The sequence below is a fragment of the Zosterops lateralis genome (genome assembly GCF_965231275.1).
Source record: "Zosterops lateralis genome assembly, chromosome: 1".
Taxonomy (NCBI): domain Eukaryota; kingdom Metazoa; phylum Chordata; class Aves; order Passeriformes; family Zosteropidae; genus Zosterops; species Zosterops lateralis.
The window spans coordinates 140,037,328-140,058,121 of record NC_139762.1 but is presented as its reverse complement, the minus strand read 5'-3'; the positions used below and the strand labels follow the sequence as shown (position 1 = coordinate 140,058,121).

General features: G+C 36.3%; 1 protein-coding gene across 6 annotated transcripts in view; it reads left to right on the top strand.

Moving 5' to 3' along the window:
• The window catches only part of PHF20L1 (PHD finger protein 20 like 1), a 59,681-nt gene that overhangs the window by 7,139 nt on the left and 31,748 nt on the right, over positions 1 to 20,794 (top strand). For 4 of the 6 annotated variants that reach the window (XM_083862523.1, XM_083862526.1, XM_083862525.1 and 1 more), the window contains 9 exons: positions 1,251 to 1,422; positions 1,570 to 1,654; positions 2,414 to 2,502; positions 4,975 to 5,037; positions 8,628 to 8,835; positions 9,469 to 9,600; positions 14,459 to 14,541; positions 18,294 to 18,546; positions 20,581 to 20,766. In XM_083862523.1, the coding sequence (XP_083718649.1) occupies positions 1,251 to 1,422; positions 1,570 to 1,654; positions 2,414 to 2,502; positions 4,975 to 5,037; positions 8,628 to 8,835; positions 9,469 to 9,600; positions 14,459 to 14,541; positions 18,294 to 18,546; positions 20,581 to 20,766 (1,271 nt within the window). Of the gene's footprint in view, positions 1 to 1,250; positions 1,423 to 1,569; positions 1,655 to 2,413; positions 2,503 to 4,974; positions 5,038 to 8,627; positions 8,836 to 9,468; positions 9,601 to 14,458; positions 15,547 to 18,293; positions 18,547 to 20,580; positions 20,767 to 20,794 lie in introns of those variants that run through there. The other 2 variants (XM_083862524.1, XM_083862527.1) reach the window with 2 other exon arrangements.

Below are 20,794 nucleotides of genomic sequence, written 5' to 3'. Positions count from 1 at the left end.
AGAGGCAAGGCTTAGGAAAACCATCTCATGGCTGATTTATTTTCTTGAATCCTTGTTCAAAGTTAAACTAGAATGTTGCTGCTGGGATACAGGTTTGGCCCATGAGTTTTACATTGTTTTAATGCAGCAGATCATCAGCTTAACCATTCTTGTTAGATTGTTTTTGTCAGTCTAGAGGGGGAAGAGAGGCCCATCCTGTTTCTTTGAAAGACTTGAAAAAGTGTCTTGAAAAAGATTTTATTAGTAAAGTGGCAAATGAGAGTCTTCAGTTTCAGACTAAGACTTTGTGGGGTGGGGTTTTTTTGGAAGTTCAGTGAGAAAAAGCTGCAGTCTTAAAGAATGGGTATAAAAATATTTAGCAATTTTGTAATATATGAATGAGAGAAGTGCAACGAGAGTTTGGACTGTCTCTGAATTCTGATGTGAGGATGAAATATGGCTGCAGTAGTGACCTAGAAAATCTCTATTTTCTTAATCAGCAGCTCCTGAGATATTTAAATGTTGGGAAGCTGTGTACATCATTGCAGTTGAAGAAGTAGGATAGGAGAAAAGAAGGAGCAAATTGGGATTGGCTTCTTTTGTTTTAATGTGCAGGTCCAGTTACTAAGAAATAAGGAAATCCCATACTTCCTGATAACTTGTATTTTAGTCAGAACATAGTGTTAGAGACTCATTTAAGAACACAAGTATTTTGGAGAGATTATATTCAAAATTGATGATGTTGAGGTTCACTATATATGTCAGTTGCCTTTCTAGCTAAAGAATTTGCAGTAGGAATTGGAAATTGGTTGCTCAAGCTCTGCTCTTTTACTGTTGGTCCAGAGTAGTACTTGGCTTGAAAAGCAGGTGGTGAAAGTTAAAGGCAGCTGTCCTTTTCCTGTGGTCTTTTTTTTCCATACACGTGTTGTTAACTTTAGAGCAGCCCTAATATAAATGCTGGTAAAAATAATTGGTGATGTGATTAACTTTTTTTTTTTTTTTTAGGAGATTCTATGCACTTTTGAATTTGTTTCAATACTTCTGTGAAGGGCAGAAGGAGCTGAGTTCTGCCTGATTCCAGTTTTCACTGTTGTGTATAGATTCTTGAACTGAATGTTGTCCAATCAATTCAGTTGCTTAGCCTTTTTCAGACTTGGAGAGTTTTCAGTACAAAGTGTTAATACAACTTTCTGGGAGGTCACATAGGCACTATCGCATCTAAAGCAAGAAACAAACCTTTGAGACTTAGCAGTCTGTGTTTCACACTGCAGGTATCCATCTCGGATTGAGAAGATAGATTATGAGGAGGGGAAGATGCTGGTGCACTTCGAGCGCTGGAGCCATCGCTACGACGAGTGGATTTACTGGGACAGCAACAGGTTGCGGCCTCTGGAGCGACCAGCGTTGAGGAAAGAGGGGCTGAAGGATGATGAAGAGTTTGTTGTAAGTGGCACATTTATTTTGTCTCAAACTTTTGTAAGCTGCTCTGCTTGTTTTCCTACATTAAGTCTTTCTAGCACGTCATACTTAATGTTTAAGAAAAAAAATCTAAATTATTTAAATATTAATTACTAAATTTGTTTAAAATAGGATTTTAAACCTGGAGAAGAAGTCTTAGCTCGTTGGACAGACTGTCGATATTACCCTGCAAAGATTGAAGCAATTAATAAAGAGGGTATGTATTGCACTGGTCCATTGGTAAGGTCTGCTTGAAAATGTGTGATTTAGTCTGCTTAAAAAAGTGATATGGCTATAAAGTTTTCCTCTCTGCCCCAATATTAAGTGAAAATGTTTTTATATATCAAATTTAGTAAAATGTTTGCCCTTTGTCTGTATCAAATTTGAAAACTGAAATTTCTCCTAGAAGACAAAATGCTTTTTTTAACGTTCTTACTGTTTCAGTGATCAGAAGCTCAGAGCACAGTCTTAGGACTATTTTGTACTATTGTTGATTTGAGTTAATGTTATATTTAAATTTTCATAATTGTTTTAGTTCTCTTTATTGAAGAAAGACAACGAAAGTAGGAAAATACAGGAACACAGATTAAAGACTTCACAATGTGATATTCCTAATGAGCATAAGAAGTTGACATTTTTCCTCTAGTTTAGAGTAAATGAGGATTTGGATGTAAGTTGAAATGTTTCCCTAGTGTGGCATCTTAAATATTACTTAACTATTGCAATGAATTATAAGCAGAAATGACTCCAAAGCTTCAACATACTTGAAGTTGTCCAGCTGGACAAAGACTAACAGTATTAAAGCAGGGTTTCATTGAGATCTTAATTTGTGGTTTTTAGTTCCTCTCTCGATTCTGAAGTGGTAACACCTGGTTACTCTTGTCATACAAAGCAACATGTGAAACAAAAAGCTTTCATAGTAACAAGATGTGTTTGTTTCTTAACTACTCATAGTGATTCCATCAATCATTTCTAGGAACATTCACAGTGCAATTCTATGATGGTGTCATTCGATGTCTTAAAAGGATGCATATCAAATCTATGCCAGAGGATGCAAAAGGGCAGGTAAGAATACTTATATCAATTGCTTTTTTAGGCTTTGTGTAGTTGTTTGGATTTTCATAGTTTTGTCCGTGTTTTTTGGGTTTTTTTCCTTAATACCTTGAGGCAGTAGAAGTGTGAGCAGCACAACTAAATTTACATTAGTCTTTATTCTAGGCCCTGCACTGCCTTGCTTCACCAGTTTATGGATGATGCCTCAGAGTGTGCTGTTCAAGTGGCCTTGCCTCACTGAAATGTCTGGCTACTGGACACTCCATTGCCAACTAATCTGTTCACAGAGCCTTGTCTTACAGAGTTTACAAAACCAGGGGCATCCAATGACTTTTCCCTCTGGTGTCCTTTCAGGAAAAAAGCTTCTCTTGTTAGCTTGTCAGCAGTCTGTGCTGCTGATTTTTTTTTTTTTTTTTTTCCCCACCGTCTGCCAGTGTTTTGTTTGCTACTATAAGAGCTTTTTGGCCATGTGGTCTTATAAACATGCCTTTGGGTTTTTCCCCCCTGTATCAGCACTTTAGATACTTATCAGACAGATAAGTATTTTTTGCCTCTTATAATGTCCAATTGCTGTTAAAGAAGAGATGCTGAATAGAAGTTGAGGAAGACTATGAAGTAGAGGTCATGATTTACTCACTAGGCCTATCTGTACTTGTGAAGGGGAAACATCATTGAAAACTCTTACATGTTTTCAGCGCAAATGCCATTGCATTTATCTCAAATGGTAACTGTGTTTTCATATTTAATAAGAAATTACTTCACTGAAACTAATTGAGAAAAAATCCATGAAAACTGGTCTTTATTAGCTCTTAATCTTCTTCAGAATATTCCTAACTTTGTAGACTTCAAATATTTCATAATTACCATTGTAGCCATCCATTGGGCAGATGGATGATTGAATTGGCTTGAAAGCATCTCCACATCCTGGCCTTCAGGGTAAAGGTAGCTGTATGATAGGGTTGTCTATGCATGGGACACTGGACATTAAATAGTTCAGAAGCACTGCATTATTTAAAAGATATTTCCTGGAGGAGATTAAACTGAAATCTACAGTCACACTAACCCTGGCTGCAGTCTTACAGTAACTCTCTTGAACCAGTGTGTGGTATTTCAAGGAATGCTGTCAGTATGACAGTAAATTAGGAAGTTTGAGTGTTTCTGTTTACTTCATAAAAAGCAAAACTTGGGTAATGTGATTGTGAAAAGAAATAAGCCTTTTGTGACAGTGGAAAGAGCTCCCTGACTTTATCCTGTGCCTTTTCTGGAGAGCAATGTTGTGTCTAATCTTGAGTTACTACTCTCAGGCCACAGGCAATTTCAGCTTAAACAAAAAAAAAAAAAAAGTAAATCCATTACTTCACAACCATTATGTTGTCCAGACTTGTTTGGTGGCAGTCCAGCTCATCTGTTATTTCTAATTTTTCACAGGAGTTGAGAGTTATGGTGCCACTTATGCATCTTAGGGATTGAATGTAGGCTGCTTCAATGAAATCTTGAGAAGGAATCAGGGGTGCAAATTTGCACTTTCTGAGATGGATTTAGAGTTTTTAAGTTGTCTGGGTCCAAGAACACCTCCAACTGTGCTTTCTGTAATGCTGATTGATACTAGTTCTAGCACTTAATCCTGCAAAAGTAGAAATAAGCATGAAATCTGTAGCTTTCAAAGGCAAAAATATAATTTTTCTTGCAATTTTTGTGTATAATGCAATGGAAAGTGTTTGTTTTTCTAAGTGTTATTTCAGAATGAAAACATGAACTAAGATTTGGTTGAAAATCAGTTATCTGAGACTGAGCTTTGTTTAAACCTCAAACTCCCATGGATGTTTTTGGTTTTTTTGCATTATTTATTTTATAAGAAAATATTTACTGAAATTTGTGTAAAGATTACAAAAATGCCAAGACTGTAAACTGTTATGAAAAATGAGGTAGAGTTGTCAGATGCAACACTTCATGCTTCACTTAAACTTAAAACTTGTATTTTGTGTGTTTACAAACTAAAAAATACATTTCCAGTGATGAGTGTAAGCTTAAGATACTTCAAGTTCTAGTACATCAATAAATGTAACAAATTTTAAGATGTTCATGGAAGGTGTGTGCTAAGCATGCAGAATTCAAATTGCTTGGGGAGAGGTAGAGATTAGATAATACTTTGATTCGAGCTTAGTGTGATTTGAAGGAAGAGACTGTAAATGCTATAGCACTCAAACTATTTTGGAGTTGCAGCAGCAGTGTGTTTTAATAAGACTCAGTTGTGAGGGTGGAAAGGCAAAATTTTTAAAGAGTGGAAAATGTGTGTCTCAGCGCAATGAGTCTTGAGGCTCAGCTGTGGTTCAGATAAGCACAAATAAATCAAAATCACACAGATCTGTGACAGAGAGGGGAAAAAAGGGATATTGAGACTGCCCTTGTGAGAGCAAATATGAAATATTTGGATAACTTACTTTTTCTGTTTCATGTTTTTTGTTTTATCTTTGATGTAATCAGGCGCGCGAGAGGGAGCAGATAGCGCCGGAGCTGAGATTAGTGACGGAAATCGAACCAAAAGAAGTGAGTTTTGAGGAGGGATTTGAAAGAGAGGGAGGGGACTTGGCACACAGGAAGAGGAAGCTGAGGAAAAAGCCTGGATTTGCGAATGGGCCAGAGGAAAAAAAGAAGATGTGACAGGAGACAATGTGAGCCGAGATGTAGGTGGGGCAGACTGTGTAGAATTGAAAGGTGAGGGTAAGGAAACCAGGCTTGATGTGGAATCAGCCAGTCAATAGATTCATGTTTTATGTATGTGTATGTATGAACGTGTGGGAGTTATGGTGTGACAGAAGAGGAAAAAGCAGCTGAATCTTTAGTACTGTGGAGAAGCCAAAAAAGGTGGTGGTTGTAGGCAGGTGAAGGGAGAGCGATGTATGTGTGAATTCTGCTATTGACGCAAGGGTTGGAGTTTGGAAAGTATTCTGGTTTTGCCTTCCCACTGTTGCAGGGTTATGGTTACACAAGGAATATTTTAAAATGCAAGTTTTTTAGCCAATTGATGTGTAAGGCTGTTGGGTAATTTCTGCTGATATATTTCTCGATCGTGCAATTTCCTGTGTTTTGATTTAGTGAATCTAATTAGCATAATGACAGTTTTCCTCAGTAGTCATAAAGTAATGCTTTGTTTTCTAACTGCTGTGGGCCATTACTATTCTCCTGTCAATTTTCTCAGCTTACTTGAAAGATGAATTTTAGTAAGAAAGAAAAAGAAGGAAATAGACGTTTTGGGTGTATTTTATTTTATTTTTTTTTAATGTTACATATGTAAATGAGAAGCTCACTGATGTGAGATACTGAGGGAAGTGGGAAATCAGGCTGGATTATACAGACTAAATGGTTCAGAGTTACACAACTACTTCCAATAGAGAGACAATGTCAGGAAATGGAAGAAAAGTTGGAAAAACTGCTCTTAGAAGGATTTTGCTTTTACTCTTTTAATTTCTAATGTGTTCATATTTCGACCCTTGGCTTTGTATGATCTGAGAAATTGTCCTACTATTAAAATTTGTAGCTAGTTTCTGTTATACCTGTGATATTTACTGTCCTGCTACTATGATGATAGAATAGATATCATACTATTAGCCTGAGGTAGATTTCAAGATTTATTGTGCTTTAGGATCCCACTATTATTCTTCAATTGTTTTGCTAATTTTTTTTGTAAAAAAATCTGACAAGGACACAGATGTATTTTTTTGAAGGAGGAATTCCTGTGCTCTACAAAAGAAATTGTCACCTTAGCATCTTAGATGCTAAATAACTCTCACCTGTCAGGAGCTGTGCTGCTGAGCAGTCACTCAGGAATTCAAGGTTGAAAAGCAGGCATTAACTGTGTCACTTTAGTGCCTGTATTTTACTCCAGAGCCAAAACAAAAATGGACCCACAGAATTTTTGAACAATTCAGAATCACAAAATAGTTTTAAGTTGGAATTAAGATGGACAATAATATTGTCCATCCCAATTGCTTGAGGTTCTCTTCACTGAGTTTAAATTTACATGTTAATCCAAGAAAAGAGTATAACTGTCACCATAATGAATGTATCTCTTCTCTGGCTTCTGAATGTTCAACCTTTGTTTGCTTCATTGTTATGTGTCCTGCTACTGTAAACTCCATGTTGTAAGAACAGTATCCAAACAGTGAAATAAAGTACAAAGAGAGCCACAAAACCCCTTCCCATGCTGCACCAGCTGCACTTGGACCAGGATACTTGCTTCAGCATCATCTTTTGAAGCTTGATATCTTCTGAAAGCTTTTGAATCCAGGGTGCTTAGCTTGACTGAAAATTAAGATATTCTTTAGAAGCTATTTTGAGACAGGCTGCACTACTTCCCCTTCCCACTTTTTAAAGTTCTAATCTCCAACCATGTTACTGATGATCTTCATCCCATGGCCAGGGTACAGTGTAAGACTTGTATTCTCAGGTCTCCTCATTCCTCACTCACCATGTGAGGAATAGCTCATCCTTTTTTTTTGTCCTGCTGGCTGGGCAAGGCTCTGGATGGACTGGAGCTAATAGGTGTGCTGGTTGTGGCTGGCCAGAAGAGAGGTATGTGTGCTTTTGTCTGACTCTGCAGCTGGCAGTTAGACACTCTCCTTTGTGCTGGCACATCACCAAGTGGCCTCAGTAATTGCCTGTTGTGTGAGTATTGCCAAAGTGCTTCCAAACCTTGCTGCTGGCCAGTGTGAGTGTCTGCATCTTGCACTGACAGTGTGGACATGAAGCACTTCATCTCAGAGGAGTCAAAACTGTTATTGATTCTAAATATGTAAGTTGGTGCAAAGAAGAAGCGTAACCCACATAAAGCAGTGATTTAAAGTATTGAACTGTGGAAAAGGAAAAGCTTAATGGAAGGAGAATTAACACTGTATTTGTGTTATGATTTCCTCATGTCAAAGAAGGCAAAGAAACCCTCAGCAGAACAGAAACTTGAAAGATTTATAATACGTAACAGGTGGGGAAAAGGTTGCATTGGAAGAAGATTTGTAAAATCAAGCTACTTTAGGTATCTTGTGTGACATAACAACAAGGAGATATTCCAGAATAAAATAGTCTGTATTCAGTTGGGGGGAAAAAAAGAAAGTACTATTTGTAAAGCGCTCATGGGTAACTATATAAATAGTCTTTTTCATATTTTTGTGTGTGTGTGGTAATACTTGCAATTCAGAGCACTCAGATGCTTAATTCTGACTGGTTGATCATTTCTACTGCCTTCTATATTGCACATAACTTCTTCACAGAAGAATTCTGTACCTCAGTGTGGTAAAAAAATCAAAAAAATACTTTGGTCAAAAAGATCAAGTTACAAATTTTGCAGTCAGGTTGATCCCTGACATTCAGGAGACATAAGGCAGGAGTCGCATCACTAAACTAGTGGAACAAGGTTGACTTAGCTGAAGAAGTTCTCTCCATTGGCTTATAGGGTGGCTTGACTTGGTCTAAATGCCAAAAGTAGATTAGATTGGGATGTATTGTTCATCCATTGAATTATTTCTCTATGGTACAAATAAACAACTATGCAAATGACATTTAATTACTTAAATATAGACTGTGAAATTCAGTCATATTATACTTTATTGAAGTTAATGAGTGAAACCTGTGATATGTAATAGAAAAAGAGTAAAAGAGTCTGTAGTTGCTCTAGAAACAAAGGTATAATGAGATAGGAGTTATCCCTAGTTTATCAGTTCAGGAGGAATTCCATGCAGCTGGACACTGCTTTGAGGCAATTGTAGCTCTGCATAATAGGTCAACAACTATGGAATTGTGTGTTTCAGAGCCAGAAGGGTAAGAAAAATGTCAGTCTTCTGGGATTGGGAGCTCCTGGGTTTCTAAAGTGATGACACAAAAAGTAGTTTAACAGGGAATGTGTACAGCCAGAATTCTATATACAGTGGTTTTTGAAAGTTTTTTTTTCTTTTTATCCACGTGGCATATAAGTTTATTTGAACAATTTGGGAAAGTCAATTTTACCATTCTTTGAGTAGTAACGGTAAAAATAAAATGAATTTCATTTGAACGTTTCTAGATAAAATTCAGTGGGTTTTCAAGTATTTTCTGTTTGAGTCTTAGGCACTTTATAATACTTACTCACCGTTTTTTCCTTTTTGGAGGATTGGATAGCTTTGGTCAAAGCTGCTGCTGCAGCAGCAGCCAAGAACAAAGCAGGAAGTAAACCTAGAACCAGTGCAAACAGCAATAAAGATAAAGAGGACAGAAAATGGCTAAAAGTCCCTTCAAAAAAGGAAGAAACCTCAACCTCTACAATCATGCAGGAAGTCCAAAAAAAGGAAGAGGAGCCTACATCTAGTGACACATTTGGTAAAAGTACATTCTATAAATACAAAATTATTTTTTCTGTAGTGTTTGACTCTTATTGCTAATTTTGTAGTTAAGTAATAACCAATATTTCTAGAGGAAAATGTCACATTTGCTATTATAACTTTCTGATATATAATGGTAATAGGTTCAGAAACTTTTTATCAGATAAATCTAGTTCAGTCAGCATTTACTGCTTGTGCTAAACTTCTGACTAGCTTTATCAAGAGCAGAACATAGCTTTTTATTAATTATTTCATTGTACACTTTGGTTGATATTCCTGCATCTTCTTGTATGTGTGAGATAATCCCTGATCTTGTTTAAAGAAAAAAAAAAAATCCAATATGCATGATATATCCATATTCAGGGGTGTTTGAAACTGTATGAGAGTTGATGAGATTTGTTTAAGTCTTCAATTCTTATTTCTCATTCAGTAAAAATTACAGATTTTGAGATAATCTCCATTTATTGTTTCAGTATGTAATTCTAGATCTTCAGAATGTGTCATTTTCCTTTTTTATAAACATTTAAAGTTTCTTTACTACAGTATTCTATTAGCAGTTCTGAAATGTTTAAGTATTTTGGGTGTTATGCATTTATGAGATGTGAGTTAATGAGGTTTTTCTTGTGTTTAGAAGTAGGATTTCCTGTAGTGGATGTTCCAAAGATGGCCTTTGTGCAGGCAGAGAGCACGTTATCACACAAGAGGAAAAGTAATCTAGGCAACTCATTTCAGGCAAAGAGAGCTCGCCTAAACAAGATCACTGGTAAAAGGCTTTTTTTTGTTGTTGTTGTTGGCTTTTTTCCTTTGTCATGTGGTGAAATGTTCATGCTTGTAAAGAAGGTGCTGAATTAGATTGCATAGAAGCACATTCATGAGGCAGATGGTCACTGCAGTCTGTACTTGGTTAGAATTTGAAAGGAATTCATAAATGGTAAAGTCTACCTGGTTCATAAATTAGTTACAGACTGTACTGCGTCTTTTAGTTTGTTAGTATAATAATCATCCTGAATTCATCGATTTCTTGAGCATATTTTACCTCTGGCCGTACAGTTTTCTCCATTATTGGGTGAATTTGGGTTTATTTAACCACTTAAGAATGTCATGAGTTACATACTACCACTGTAAATTAAAGCTATAGTTAGCTGTGGAGAAACAGAAAATATTTTTCATAAAGTGAAATTATTTCTAAAAAGAGTTTCTGATTTAGAGATATACATGCCTACAAACTGAGGCTATAAAGATTGATTTTTTTATTTTTTTTTTTTAAATTTTTTTTTTTTTTTTTTAAATTTTTTTTTTTTGTGTGTGTGTCTAAGCATTCATTCCCTACCTTTATTGCTCAAAGGCATTATTGGAAAACGGGGATATTACTACAGAATACATTCTATACAACAGGAAATGAAATAATTGGTCTTATCTTTAAAAGCTGAAAACTGCATTTAAATTGCAGAATTGAATAGAAATTTACTTACCTGTGCAAAAATTTATTTCAATTTATGTTCCTCCCGATAAGACTATTGTGTTGCTAGCTTTGATCCTGTCAGTATTTAGGACAAAGTCTTGTGTTTTTACCTGTGCTGGGAAAGTATCAGATGCATTTCTAAAGGTTAGTTGAAAAAAGTTGTGAAGTCCCTCCCTTAACAGAGAAGCCCTTGAACACACTGTAAGATAGAAATTCATTCCACTCATTATTCTAGTAATTGTATTTCATGTGAAGGCTGGTTAACTTCTCTGTCCTACAACTGAGAGAAGCTTTGTTTGTGGTTTATTTTTGGTTTTTTTTTTGGAAATAGATAAAGTTTCTTACTTGTTTCTGTAAAACAAAAATAACCTAATTTGCTAAATTGCATAGTAAGAGGTTTTTTCATACTTGTTTTGGCTTATCCAGCCTTTTACTGGTCTGCAGTAGAGGATGTTTAGTCAGTTTTCTTGTAAGAGCGGTTCTGTTTCGGTCTCTCAATCAGTAAAAATAAAATGGTACAAATCATGGAATGGTTTGGGTTGGAAGGGACCTTAAAGTTCACCTACTTCCAACCTTGCTGCCATGGACGAGGACACCTTCACTAGACCTGGTTGCTCAAAGCCCCATCCAACCTGGCCTTGAACACTTCCAGGGATGGGACATCCACAGCTTCTCTGAGTAACCTGTGCCTCACCACCCTCATAGGAAAGAATTTCCTCCTCATATCCAATCTAAACATCTCGTTAAGTTTGAATCCATTCCCTTTTGTCCTATCATGACATGCCACTGTAAAATGTCCTTCCCCAGTTCTCTTGTAGACCCCCTTTAGGCCCTGGACTATAAGGTCTCCCTGGAGCCTTCTCTTCTCCAGGCTGTACAGCCCCAGTTGTGTCATCCTTTGCTCACAGGAGGGCTGCTCCGGCCCTCTGACCATCTCTGGGTCCCTCCTCGGGACTCACTCCAGCAGGGCCATATCCTTCCTGTGCTGGGACCCACGAGCTGGACACAGCACTGCAGGTGGGTAGAACCACCTCCCTCATCCTGCTGCCCACACTGCTTTTGATGTAGCCCAGGAAAGTGTTGGCAGCTCATGTCCAGCTTTTCAACCAAGAAATTACAAAAAGGATCTTTTCATATAAAGGAAGCAGTCTTTAGAAAAACCCATCCTCTGCCTCCGCGGTTGTGATTCCTGGAAGGATCCTTCTTTGATTCCAAGTTTTGTTAATGGATGTCAAATTTATCAGCCCCATTTCTACTCTCCTTTCCCATACTATATACATTTTTAGTTAAGTTCCAATTTAATTGCTGCCACGAGCAGTAGTAGTATAAGGTGTGGAGACTGGAGATGTATATTGATGGAGCCCTGTTAATTTCTTTCCAATAGCAGTTAGTAGCAGAAGATACCAAAACCAGCTGAAAACCCTTTACATTTAGAAATTGTACTTGCCTGTGCTTGTGGATAGATTCTTATTACTTCAGAAGCATTATGCGAATCATAGTAGTGATACAGGTTCATACAGACTGAATTGAATAATCAAACCATGATTTTGCAGCCATTGACTATTACCATTTTAAAAAGAGTGTTTTTAAACACTGGTTTTGGGTTTTTTTGTTTGTTTGTGTTTTTTTTGTTTTCTAGGGGGCGTTTTTTATGTCTTGTCTCCACAAGACATACTTGGCTAGCAGAGGGTGTGTTATATTTTAGTGAAAGTGTACTAATACTTTAACTACAAGAAGAAATTTGTCATGCCTTGTAGATACTTTGTGTATCTGTTCTCAAATTAACACACTTCTGCAGTTCATACTATAGTCTTTTATAACAGTACATTTTGAAAACTCAACTGCTGATGATCAAACCTTTTCTTGCCACATGTTTATTTCTTATGTGTTAAACGCTTGTATATACAATATATTGTGTATCAATATACACTTGCATTGTGTCATTTTTGTCTCCAGGAAAAGCTTTTAGATTTGAAGGAAGGTTGGGAATCATGCTGGTGGGAGTGGCTACAAAATAATCAAAGCATTGTAGCTGTTAGAAAATCATTCACCAGGTTCTTACAGCTGTATTGGGGAAATAGTGCAAAACACTATTGCAGGAGGCTGTATGAAGGGAACTGTTTCTGGATTTCTGTTCAGCATTCAGTATTTGATGCAGAAGGGTCTTCTTATCTGCCACAGGGCCCACAGCTGCATATGGTATTCTTTGCTCACCATTAAACAAAATAAGTTGCTTCCTTTGCCCTTTCTTTACCTACTAGCACTGGTAGCAATTACATTTCCCAGAGGTGAAGAACATCTCCTGCTAAGCAGATATTAATGTCGTCTTCCAGTTAGTTTGTGCCTCTGTTGGAATGTTTGCTTCCACGTCTTCTCTCGGTGTGTTGGTACCTAAAACCAGATAATAGCTGCAATGAGCTTGCAGAACAAAACATTCCTGGTTCACTGTGCCACTCCCTGCTTTGGCTTTGTTAGGTGCCCTGAGAGGGTGGTGAGGCTGTAGTCCTGGTTTGCAGTGCCTTGTGAAGTTTCTTTTGTCCTATAGGCATGGTACCTGGTTAGAAAAATAGTTCATGGGGTAGAGAAAAAGGAAATCATAAGGATTATATATTGACACGTCTGAATGTAGATTCATTTAATAGCTTGAGTTTCTGAGCAGGGATCATCTAGCTAGAACTAAAAATCAGAGAATCTGAGAATCACAGAATGGTCTGGGTTGGAAGCGACCTTAAAGATCATCTAATTCCAGCATTATCTACTAGACCAGCTTTCTCTAAGCCCCATCTAGACTGGCCTTGAACTCCCTCAGGGATGGGACATGGTTCCTCATAAACTGTAGCTCAGTTCTTTTGTATTTAAAACTCAACTTCACTTAATTTTGAAAATGATTTTACACTTTTTGATATAAGTGCCTGATTGCAAAGATAAAGAACACTGAGATTTTTGCAACTTGATTTAAATAGGATAATTTGATTTAAAAATATTCAAGTCCATAAAACCTAAATCTTTTATGTAGTGTAATGCAGAATTAAAATCTTACCTGATAATTTTGTTTTGATCTTACAGGATTAAGTAACTTTCTGCTTTTCAGTTAACCTTAACTAAAGCATAACTTAATCTAAAATAAATAGTAAATGAGATAAAACACTTGGTGTTTATTGTTGAATGCTGATTTTTTTTGTTTTGTTTTAATGTCTTGAACAGTTCCTGAGAGCCCAGACTTCACTAATTTATAATTCTTTGGACATTGTCAACTTTGAAATAATTTTGGCCATGTCTAATTTTTTATGGAATACAATAGCAATTCCCTCTGAATCAAGTTATTTTTGAGGACTTCAACTCCTCACTCCCAATATTGACATTCCCAGAGATTATAACAGCAGTTTTTTATTCAGAATTATGTTTTTTAGGTTTTATCAGTTCTGTATTTTCTTAATGGTGTAGAACTTCTATCTCTGCATTGTTAGGCAAAGTTGTTTTATGAGGTACAGCTGAAGCTGTTGCCATATGCTTTGCTGGCAGAAAGCTTTTGTATTTATATTCCCCTTGTCTTTACAGATTTTTTTGTAGTAGTGATATTGTACATAAGTCTGTGAATGAACTTACATATTCTAATATATTATTTGCTCCCAATTTGGCCATCTTATTGAGGTAATTTGGGAGCTCCACTGCTGAGAATATTTGTTTGGAAATTAAATCTCTTATTGTATTATGTCTAAGACAGGTTTGTATGTGTTACAGTTAAGAAGTAGTAATACAAATTCTGATATAAATTTCTCAAAGACTGGAAAGGAGAGAGAGAGAAGAGTTCTGTAAATAATTTTGATTTTAAAAATTAATATAATCATACTTCTGGTTTAAAGCTCAAGTGCTTGGGCTTAGGAAGGATAGCCAGGCTTTATTTTAGAATTGATAATTTGATTGTCAGTAAATATGATAAAGAAATGCTTCCTATGTAAGCATGCCATTGTTGGAATGCCCTTTAACTTTTTATTTCTTCTAATTTAAAGTGTTCAGCTTTGTGTGGAGCCATTTCAGAAAGACTCATGTTGTAGACCTGTGCAGTTCATATTTCTTGTCTCAATATTTTGTTTCTTTTTCTACAAATTCTTATTGCAAGGTGCTTCTAACTAAAAATATCTGCAACTTTTCTCCTAAGGTTTATTGGCATCCAAAGCTGTTGTTGCAGATGGTGCTGAAAAAAAGGAAGGCAACAAAGAATCAGCTCCAGTCCTGGAGCAGGTATGAAATGGTAGAGTTTGATTCTTTTGCAAAGTTCCCACTGGAGTGTGCCATGGAGATGTAGTACCTACAACATAAAAATTTTCCCCTTCAGATATAACAGGGAACTGAAAATTTATCTTATGTTTACATATCTGGCAGAGCCAGAAGTATGGAATTTAATTGTCTCTAAACACAGTGTTGACTTGAATTTCAATAACGAGCTCTTGTGTTAGAAAACTTAACAGAAAACAAAATAAAACAAAGTCTCCGTGCAACAAATATGAGGAGACCACTGTCCCATGGTCCAGTTTTATAGCTGGAATGATGACTGGCTTAGAAACAGGCCCTTACACAAATTTGATTTGTGTTTGAAACAGGGTTTTTGACATCACATAGAACTTCTTTTAAAAGAAGTTTCTTTTATATTGTAAGAATTTGGTGTTGTAGGCTTGTATGTGTTTTATGAACTGCTCAATGAGCCATACATTTTGCAAGGGTGTGTATTTTAATAAATACAAAAAAGAAACTTTTAAATAATGTTAAGGGTCTGATTTTTAAACCTGCGCATTGGCAGGGTCTGGAGGCTGCCATTTTGTCTTTGGCTTACTGCACTGTGTTCAGGCATTGCTTGACTCCGAATTGTGCATTAACTTGCATTTCAAAAGGGCTGAATGCCTGAGCATGGTAAAGCAAGCTAAGGATGAACAGTAGTCTTGATTCAGGACATCTTTGTTTTCCAATTATTTAAATCAGAGCCTTAATGTATCTTTAATACAGCTTTTTTGTATGCATTTTCATTCTTCTTTAACAGCAGCATTTGAACAAAGTAGCCTTGCTGCCTGCAAATTCTTTAACAAGCACTTCTGTTCTTTAGCCCCGGCACACTCTATGAAACAGTCCCTACCCCAAACCTGATTTGATATTTTAGTTGTACTGGTTCTTTAGAGCTGATATATAATTGCATTGCTCTGGTTTTTCCATTGATGCTGCATTGGATGGAGTCAATGGAACCTGATTTTCTGTTTTTGATGCTGTCACTGTCAGGGCCGGCGGAGCCACTGTGGTGCTGATGCATTGACCGATATTTTGCATAAAGGTTTACAGTGTACTGACATGACATTCCATTTCTCAAATTTTTGCATATTAAAGATGCTATGATTTTCTTGCTACTGTGTGTGATATTTTCAATGTGCAAAAAACTGTGAAATGGCTTACAGCATGTTGTTTTTGGGAGAATCATTACAATGTAAATCTTGCCATGCAGAATCCCATTGCGGTGAATGGGACTTTGTGGTTTACATAGACTGTGTATGCAACAGTATAAACTGCAGTGCATATTTACTATAACCTTTTTGTTATTTCTTAGACTTAGTAACTCGGCTGTTCCTGTTTTATTGATCAGACATAAAAAACAAGATGTCTCTGTCATTGTTTACATGCTAATGGTCTGAAAAACCTCATTTTTTGGAAATAATAGTTAAGCTCCTTTAAAGAGGCATCTAAAATCACAAATTGTCCTATTCCTTTGTGTCTAACTAAAACCAGAAACCTCACAAACATTTAAATAATTGACTGTGGGGAGGAAATTTTTTGAGCTTAAAGCTTTTTTCGCTGACTTCCTGCCCAAAATGAAATTAAAATGGCCGAGTTATAAACCTCCCCAAAAGGTTTTCCGATAGCGAAGCTGACATTCCGTAGAGGCTTTGTCTGCTACTGCTATAAAATTGAATGGATAAAATATCTTGTAGGTTTTTTCAATAATGTAATGCAGAATATGATAGAAATATTCAGGCCAATAGCCGAAAACTGACTCTGTTGATGCAAGTTTTTGTTTATATTTATACATTTTTAGTTTACAGTTGTCTTAAACCCAGAACCTCAGACGATTAGTTGCAGATACAGTAGTTTATTTAATTGTATTAGGGTATGTCATGTTATATTTTCTTTTGACCAAGACCTGAGTAGATGGATAACAATAATTCATTAAGGTTTTTAATGTTAATTTGTCCTGTTAAGAGGTTAAGCACCTTATCAAAATCTTAATTTAATTTTTTAATCTTGTTTAAATAACTTTGTAATTTGAAAGTAATGGATGCTGTAGTATGTCTTTCACATCTGTGAAGATGAACAATAAAATTGTTTATTTACAAGTTACGACTCTAATTAATTTCTGGTAATACCTCTCATAACCAGCATAGGTATACTCTACAGTTCATGGAATATTTTATTTAAGTGAATAAACTGCACCTAGTACATGTGTAATGGAGTTACTCAAGGTAGAACTGATGTCTGCCGAATGGGATGTTTTGCACCGGATCTTTACAGAATACTCCCAGCGAGCCCTTCATGTAGCATTCAGGGGCACCCTTTTACAGATACAGAATGTGCACTTGTGGGGTTTTGTTTTGCCTTTTTTTTTTTTGTTTGTTTTTTCCTCCATTGGAACATGGAAAGTTCTAGTGGAAAATAAAATTGCAATTTAAAACAAAACTCAATAATACCCTCAAATCACCAGACATGTGATGTTTCTAGTTTGGATAAAGTGGTGCACATGTTCTAGAAATGCCTCTCTGCTTTGTTAGTTATGGTTTTATTAGATGGTACTATGCTGTATGATGTAACTGGGATGAAAAGGGAGACAGGCCTAAGAAATTATACTCAGATATTGTAGTTTGCCCTTATTAGGCAAGTTGTAACACATGGTAATGTAGGAAGAACTTCTAGTGAAAAATTTAAAATGCTAATGTCTGTCAATGCATGCTAATGGTCTTAAAATAGTACTGTTTGTGTTAAGAAGGATGAAAATTGAGAATTTGGAAAGATGCATTATATGTTGACTCTTTTCCTTTAAAACTGTTTTAACTCTTTATTTGCTCATTTTCCCCTGACAGTTAGCAATCTCTTTAACCCTGTGGTGCTAGAAGTTGTGATTTCTTCATGTTTGCGCAAACACATTAATGTGGTGAAATCCAGACTCCCAGCACTGAAAGGGGTTGTGTGAGAGTGTGCTCAGAATTGGAAACTTTTTATTGTTTCAGACATTCCTTAAAGGAGCATTATCAACTTTTTCAGGTTCTCAAAAATACAAATTCCTTGTTAAATATAGTTTTCCTGAGGAACTGCCTAACTATTTGTCTTTTTTGCCCCTGGTTGGGGAAATGATTGTGTAGGGAAAATCTTGGCAACTTTTTTAGAGCTGCAATCCTTCTGAGGAGGGATTGTTTGCTTACAGGAGTGCCAGAGTTCAAGGAGTGTGTGAACAACACACCCAGTCATGATTGAGCAGCAGGCAGCCCTGTGAGGAGCAGGGAGGAGGACCTGAGGATCCTTCTGGGTCCCTTCCAGCGTGAGATGCTCTGTGATGGTGCATCAGTGTGTGTGTGTGTGTGTGTGTTCTGGCTGGGAACAGATGCTCTCTGGGTTCTGCTTTGGGACTGCACTGACAGTTAAGATGAAAGAGAAAACTAAAAGTACTTTGTTGATTTTTTTTTTTAAATTGGGAATAGAGGGAAAATGTGTTCTTTTCAGGCTTTTTGCAGTATTTCAAATAGTAAGAATTGAGTATTCTGAATACTGAAAACAATTGGTAGTGCTCCTTTAAAAAAGCAAAATTTAATGTGATGCATTTTAAATAGTTTTCATTTGTACTAAAATAATGTTGCTTTATGATGTTTGAGTACTAAAATTGCTTTTAAAAAGATCAAAATAGAATACAAGAGCTACAACGAAGAAACTGAAATAAAAGTATCAATTTTTTATTATTTATTCAGGAGATTTCACCTAAACCACAAAGTCAGAAAAAAAATGAAGCTGATATTAGCAGTTCTGCCAACATTCAGAAACCTGCACTGTTATCCTCAACTTTGTCTTCAGGAAAGGCTCGCAGCAAGAAATGCAAACAAGAATCTGGAGATTCTTCCGGGTGTATAAAGCCCCCTAAATCACCACTTTCCCCAGAATTAATACAAGTCGAGGATTTGACGCTGGTCTCTCAGCTTCCTTCTTCTGTGATAAATAAAACTAGTGAGCACAGACATTTTAAAAAAAATACCGTAACTACTTCTAAGAGATATACAGAAATTTTCTTTGGTTGTAAATGGCTACTGCTTTTAAAAATGAATTTGCTTTAAATAAAATGTCCAAGTGGGAGAATTAGGGGTAGCTCACTATTTTAAAAGTCAAGTCACATAATAAGGCATTTGAATTACCAGAAATAATACATTTAAATAACATATTGATATTTATAGAGTCATGGCTTTTAAGGGTTGGCTTTCCCTCTAGCTTAAATCTCCACACTAGCATTAACAGTGATACAGGAAAAATCAAACCTCCCTTCTGAAAAGGGCCTGATTCATTAAAAAGAAAAGACATACACCTTGGTGTGGACCTTTCCTTCTCTGAGAAACTTCACCTTCAGCAGGCTGATGTTCTGTACCTGTTGGCTGTGGCATTCGTCACCTTATGTGATATTTCCTCCAAACACGATGTGAAAGAGAAGATGGGTTCAAGATCTGTGGTGGAGAAATATAAAAGTTGTGTTTTCTTGTCTCAGAAAAATCCCATGGGTGTTCACCTTCTTAACATGTGCAACTGATTTGCCAAGCATGAAAATACTCTTTGTCAGAAGAATAGGGGAAGCTTTATGCTGCATGCTTGAATACACTATTTTTTGTGAATATTAAGATATTTCTATATATTTTTTTGAGATTCCATTAGGTTTTTAGTGTTGCTTAGTGTCAGGTTCTTTGCCTGAAGAACATTAGATGATGAGGCCAAAGGTTAACATAAATGCAGGTTTCAGTAAGTCGAAAAGTACTTTTTTCTTTTTTTTCCACTTTTAGTATAGTGATTGAGGATGGAAGACTCAACCTGCATCATGTGTTCCCCTTAACCTTGATTTGTATTTTCACTTATGAGATAAGTTTCTTTTTAATCTTTGCTCATAGATAATTTTAAATGAGTGGGAGAGGGAGGAGTGCAAATTCAGCCTTCTTTATTCAGGACACTTTGGTAAAAAAATGTATTTTGTCCCCACAAAATGTTAGCAGTCATCCATACTGTAGTACGTCTTCCATTCCCACCCCTAGAGCACTGGTAAGTAGCTTTCCTGGAGCATGCTTATGTTTTGGATTAAGTTGGACTTCTCTGTAGCAATATTTTTTAAAAATAGTTATTTTAAAACTTGATTACTTAGTAGCTTAGATCTTGTTAGTGTTGTCTTTAATCTTTGGCTTCCAAGTTTTTTCTACCTCTAGCAGAAAGTTAGTTTTGCTGTGTTTTAATTTTTAAATCCGTATAACTGACTCTATAAAGTGCTTACAAAAAGGAGAGAACACGGACTTTTCCAGTGTAATAGCAACTTAAATGTTTTTCTGAGGCAGAATTTTGTGGAACTGGGTGATACTGAAGAGGTGTAGGGGAGTGTGGGTTTTTTGTTTTTAATGAATCAGGCCTATATTAACCTATATCAATCCTCCTCCCCCGTTTGTTTGGGTTTTTTTAAGTATAAAGTTCTGGAGCCTTCTTTCTGTGCCATGCATTGGCAGTGTGTGTTTGAATTTCAGTTGGGGTATTGATATCAGGTTATCAGAAGGCAGGAGGTGGGATATAAAATTATAAACGCTGTTTTCAATTATTTTTTTAAGTTGTATGTTAACACTATCCATGACTTCTTAGAACTTTAACTGTGATCATTTGTTCTGTTTATTGTTAAATTTTACTGCCCCCTTCCATTATAAGTAGCCTACTTGCCTGGGTTTTATGGGGAGGGTTGCTTACTGTAAATACACTGCTTGCCTAAAACAATCACCTTTACCAGTGGGGAAGTAGGTGCCCTAATAATTTATAATAAGCAAAAAGCAGAATCATGTCTTGAGCGTAAATCTTACTTTGCACCTGGTAGTCACAGTTTTGTAATTATTTTTACCAGTTTTGCTGTGATTACCAGCTTTGCAAATAAGAGCTATTTAAAGCACTCCCCATCTTTAGATCTCAAATGCTGCGGTAAGATAATGGTGTATCTCTCTGCTTCATGAACATTGAAAGATCTCTTTTTAGGTCCATCACAGCCAGTGAGTTCCCCTAGATCCTACAAACATAGCCAACGGAGAAGAAGATCACAGCGTTTAGCCACTTGCTCCTTGCCTGATGATTCTGTAGAAAAAGTTTCTTCTCCCTCTTCAGTTACTGATGGAAAAGTGTTCTCCATCAGTGGTCAAAACCAACAGTCAACAAAATTGGAGGGTAATGTATCTTAATCTAATAAAGAACT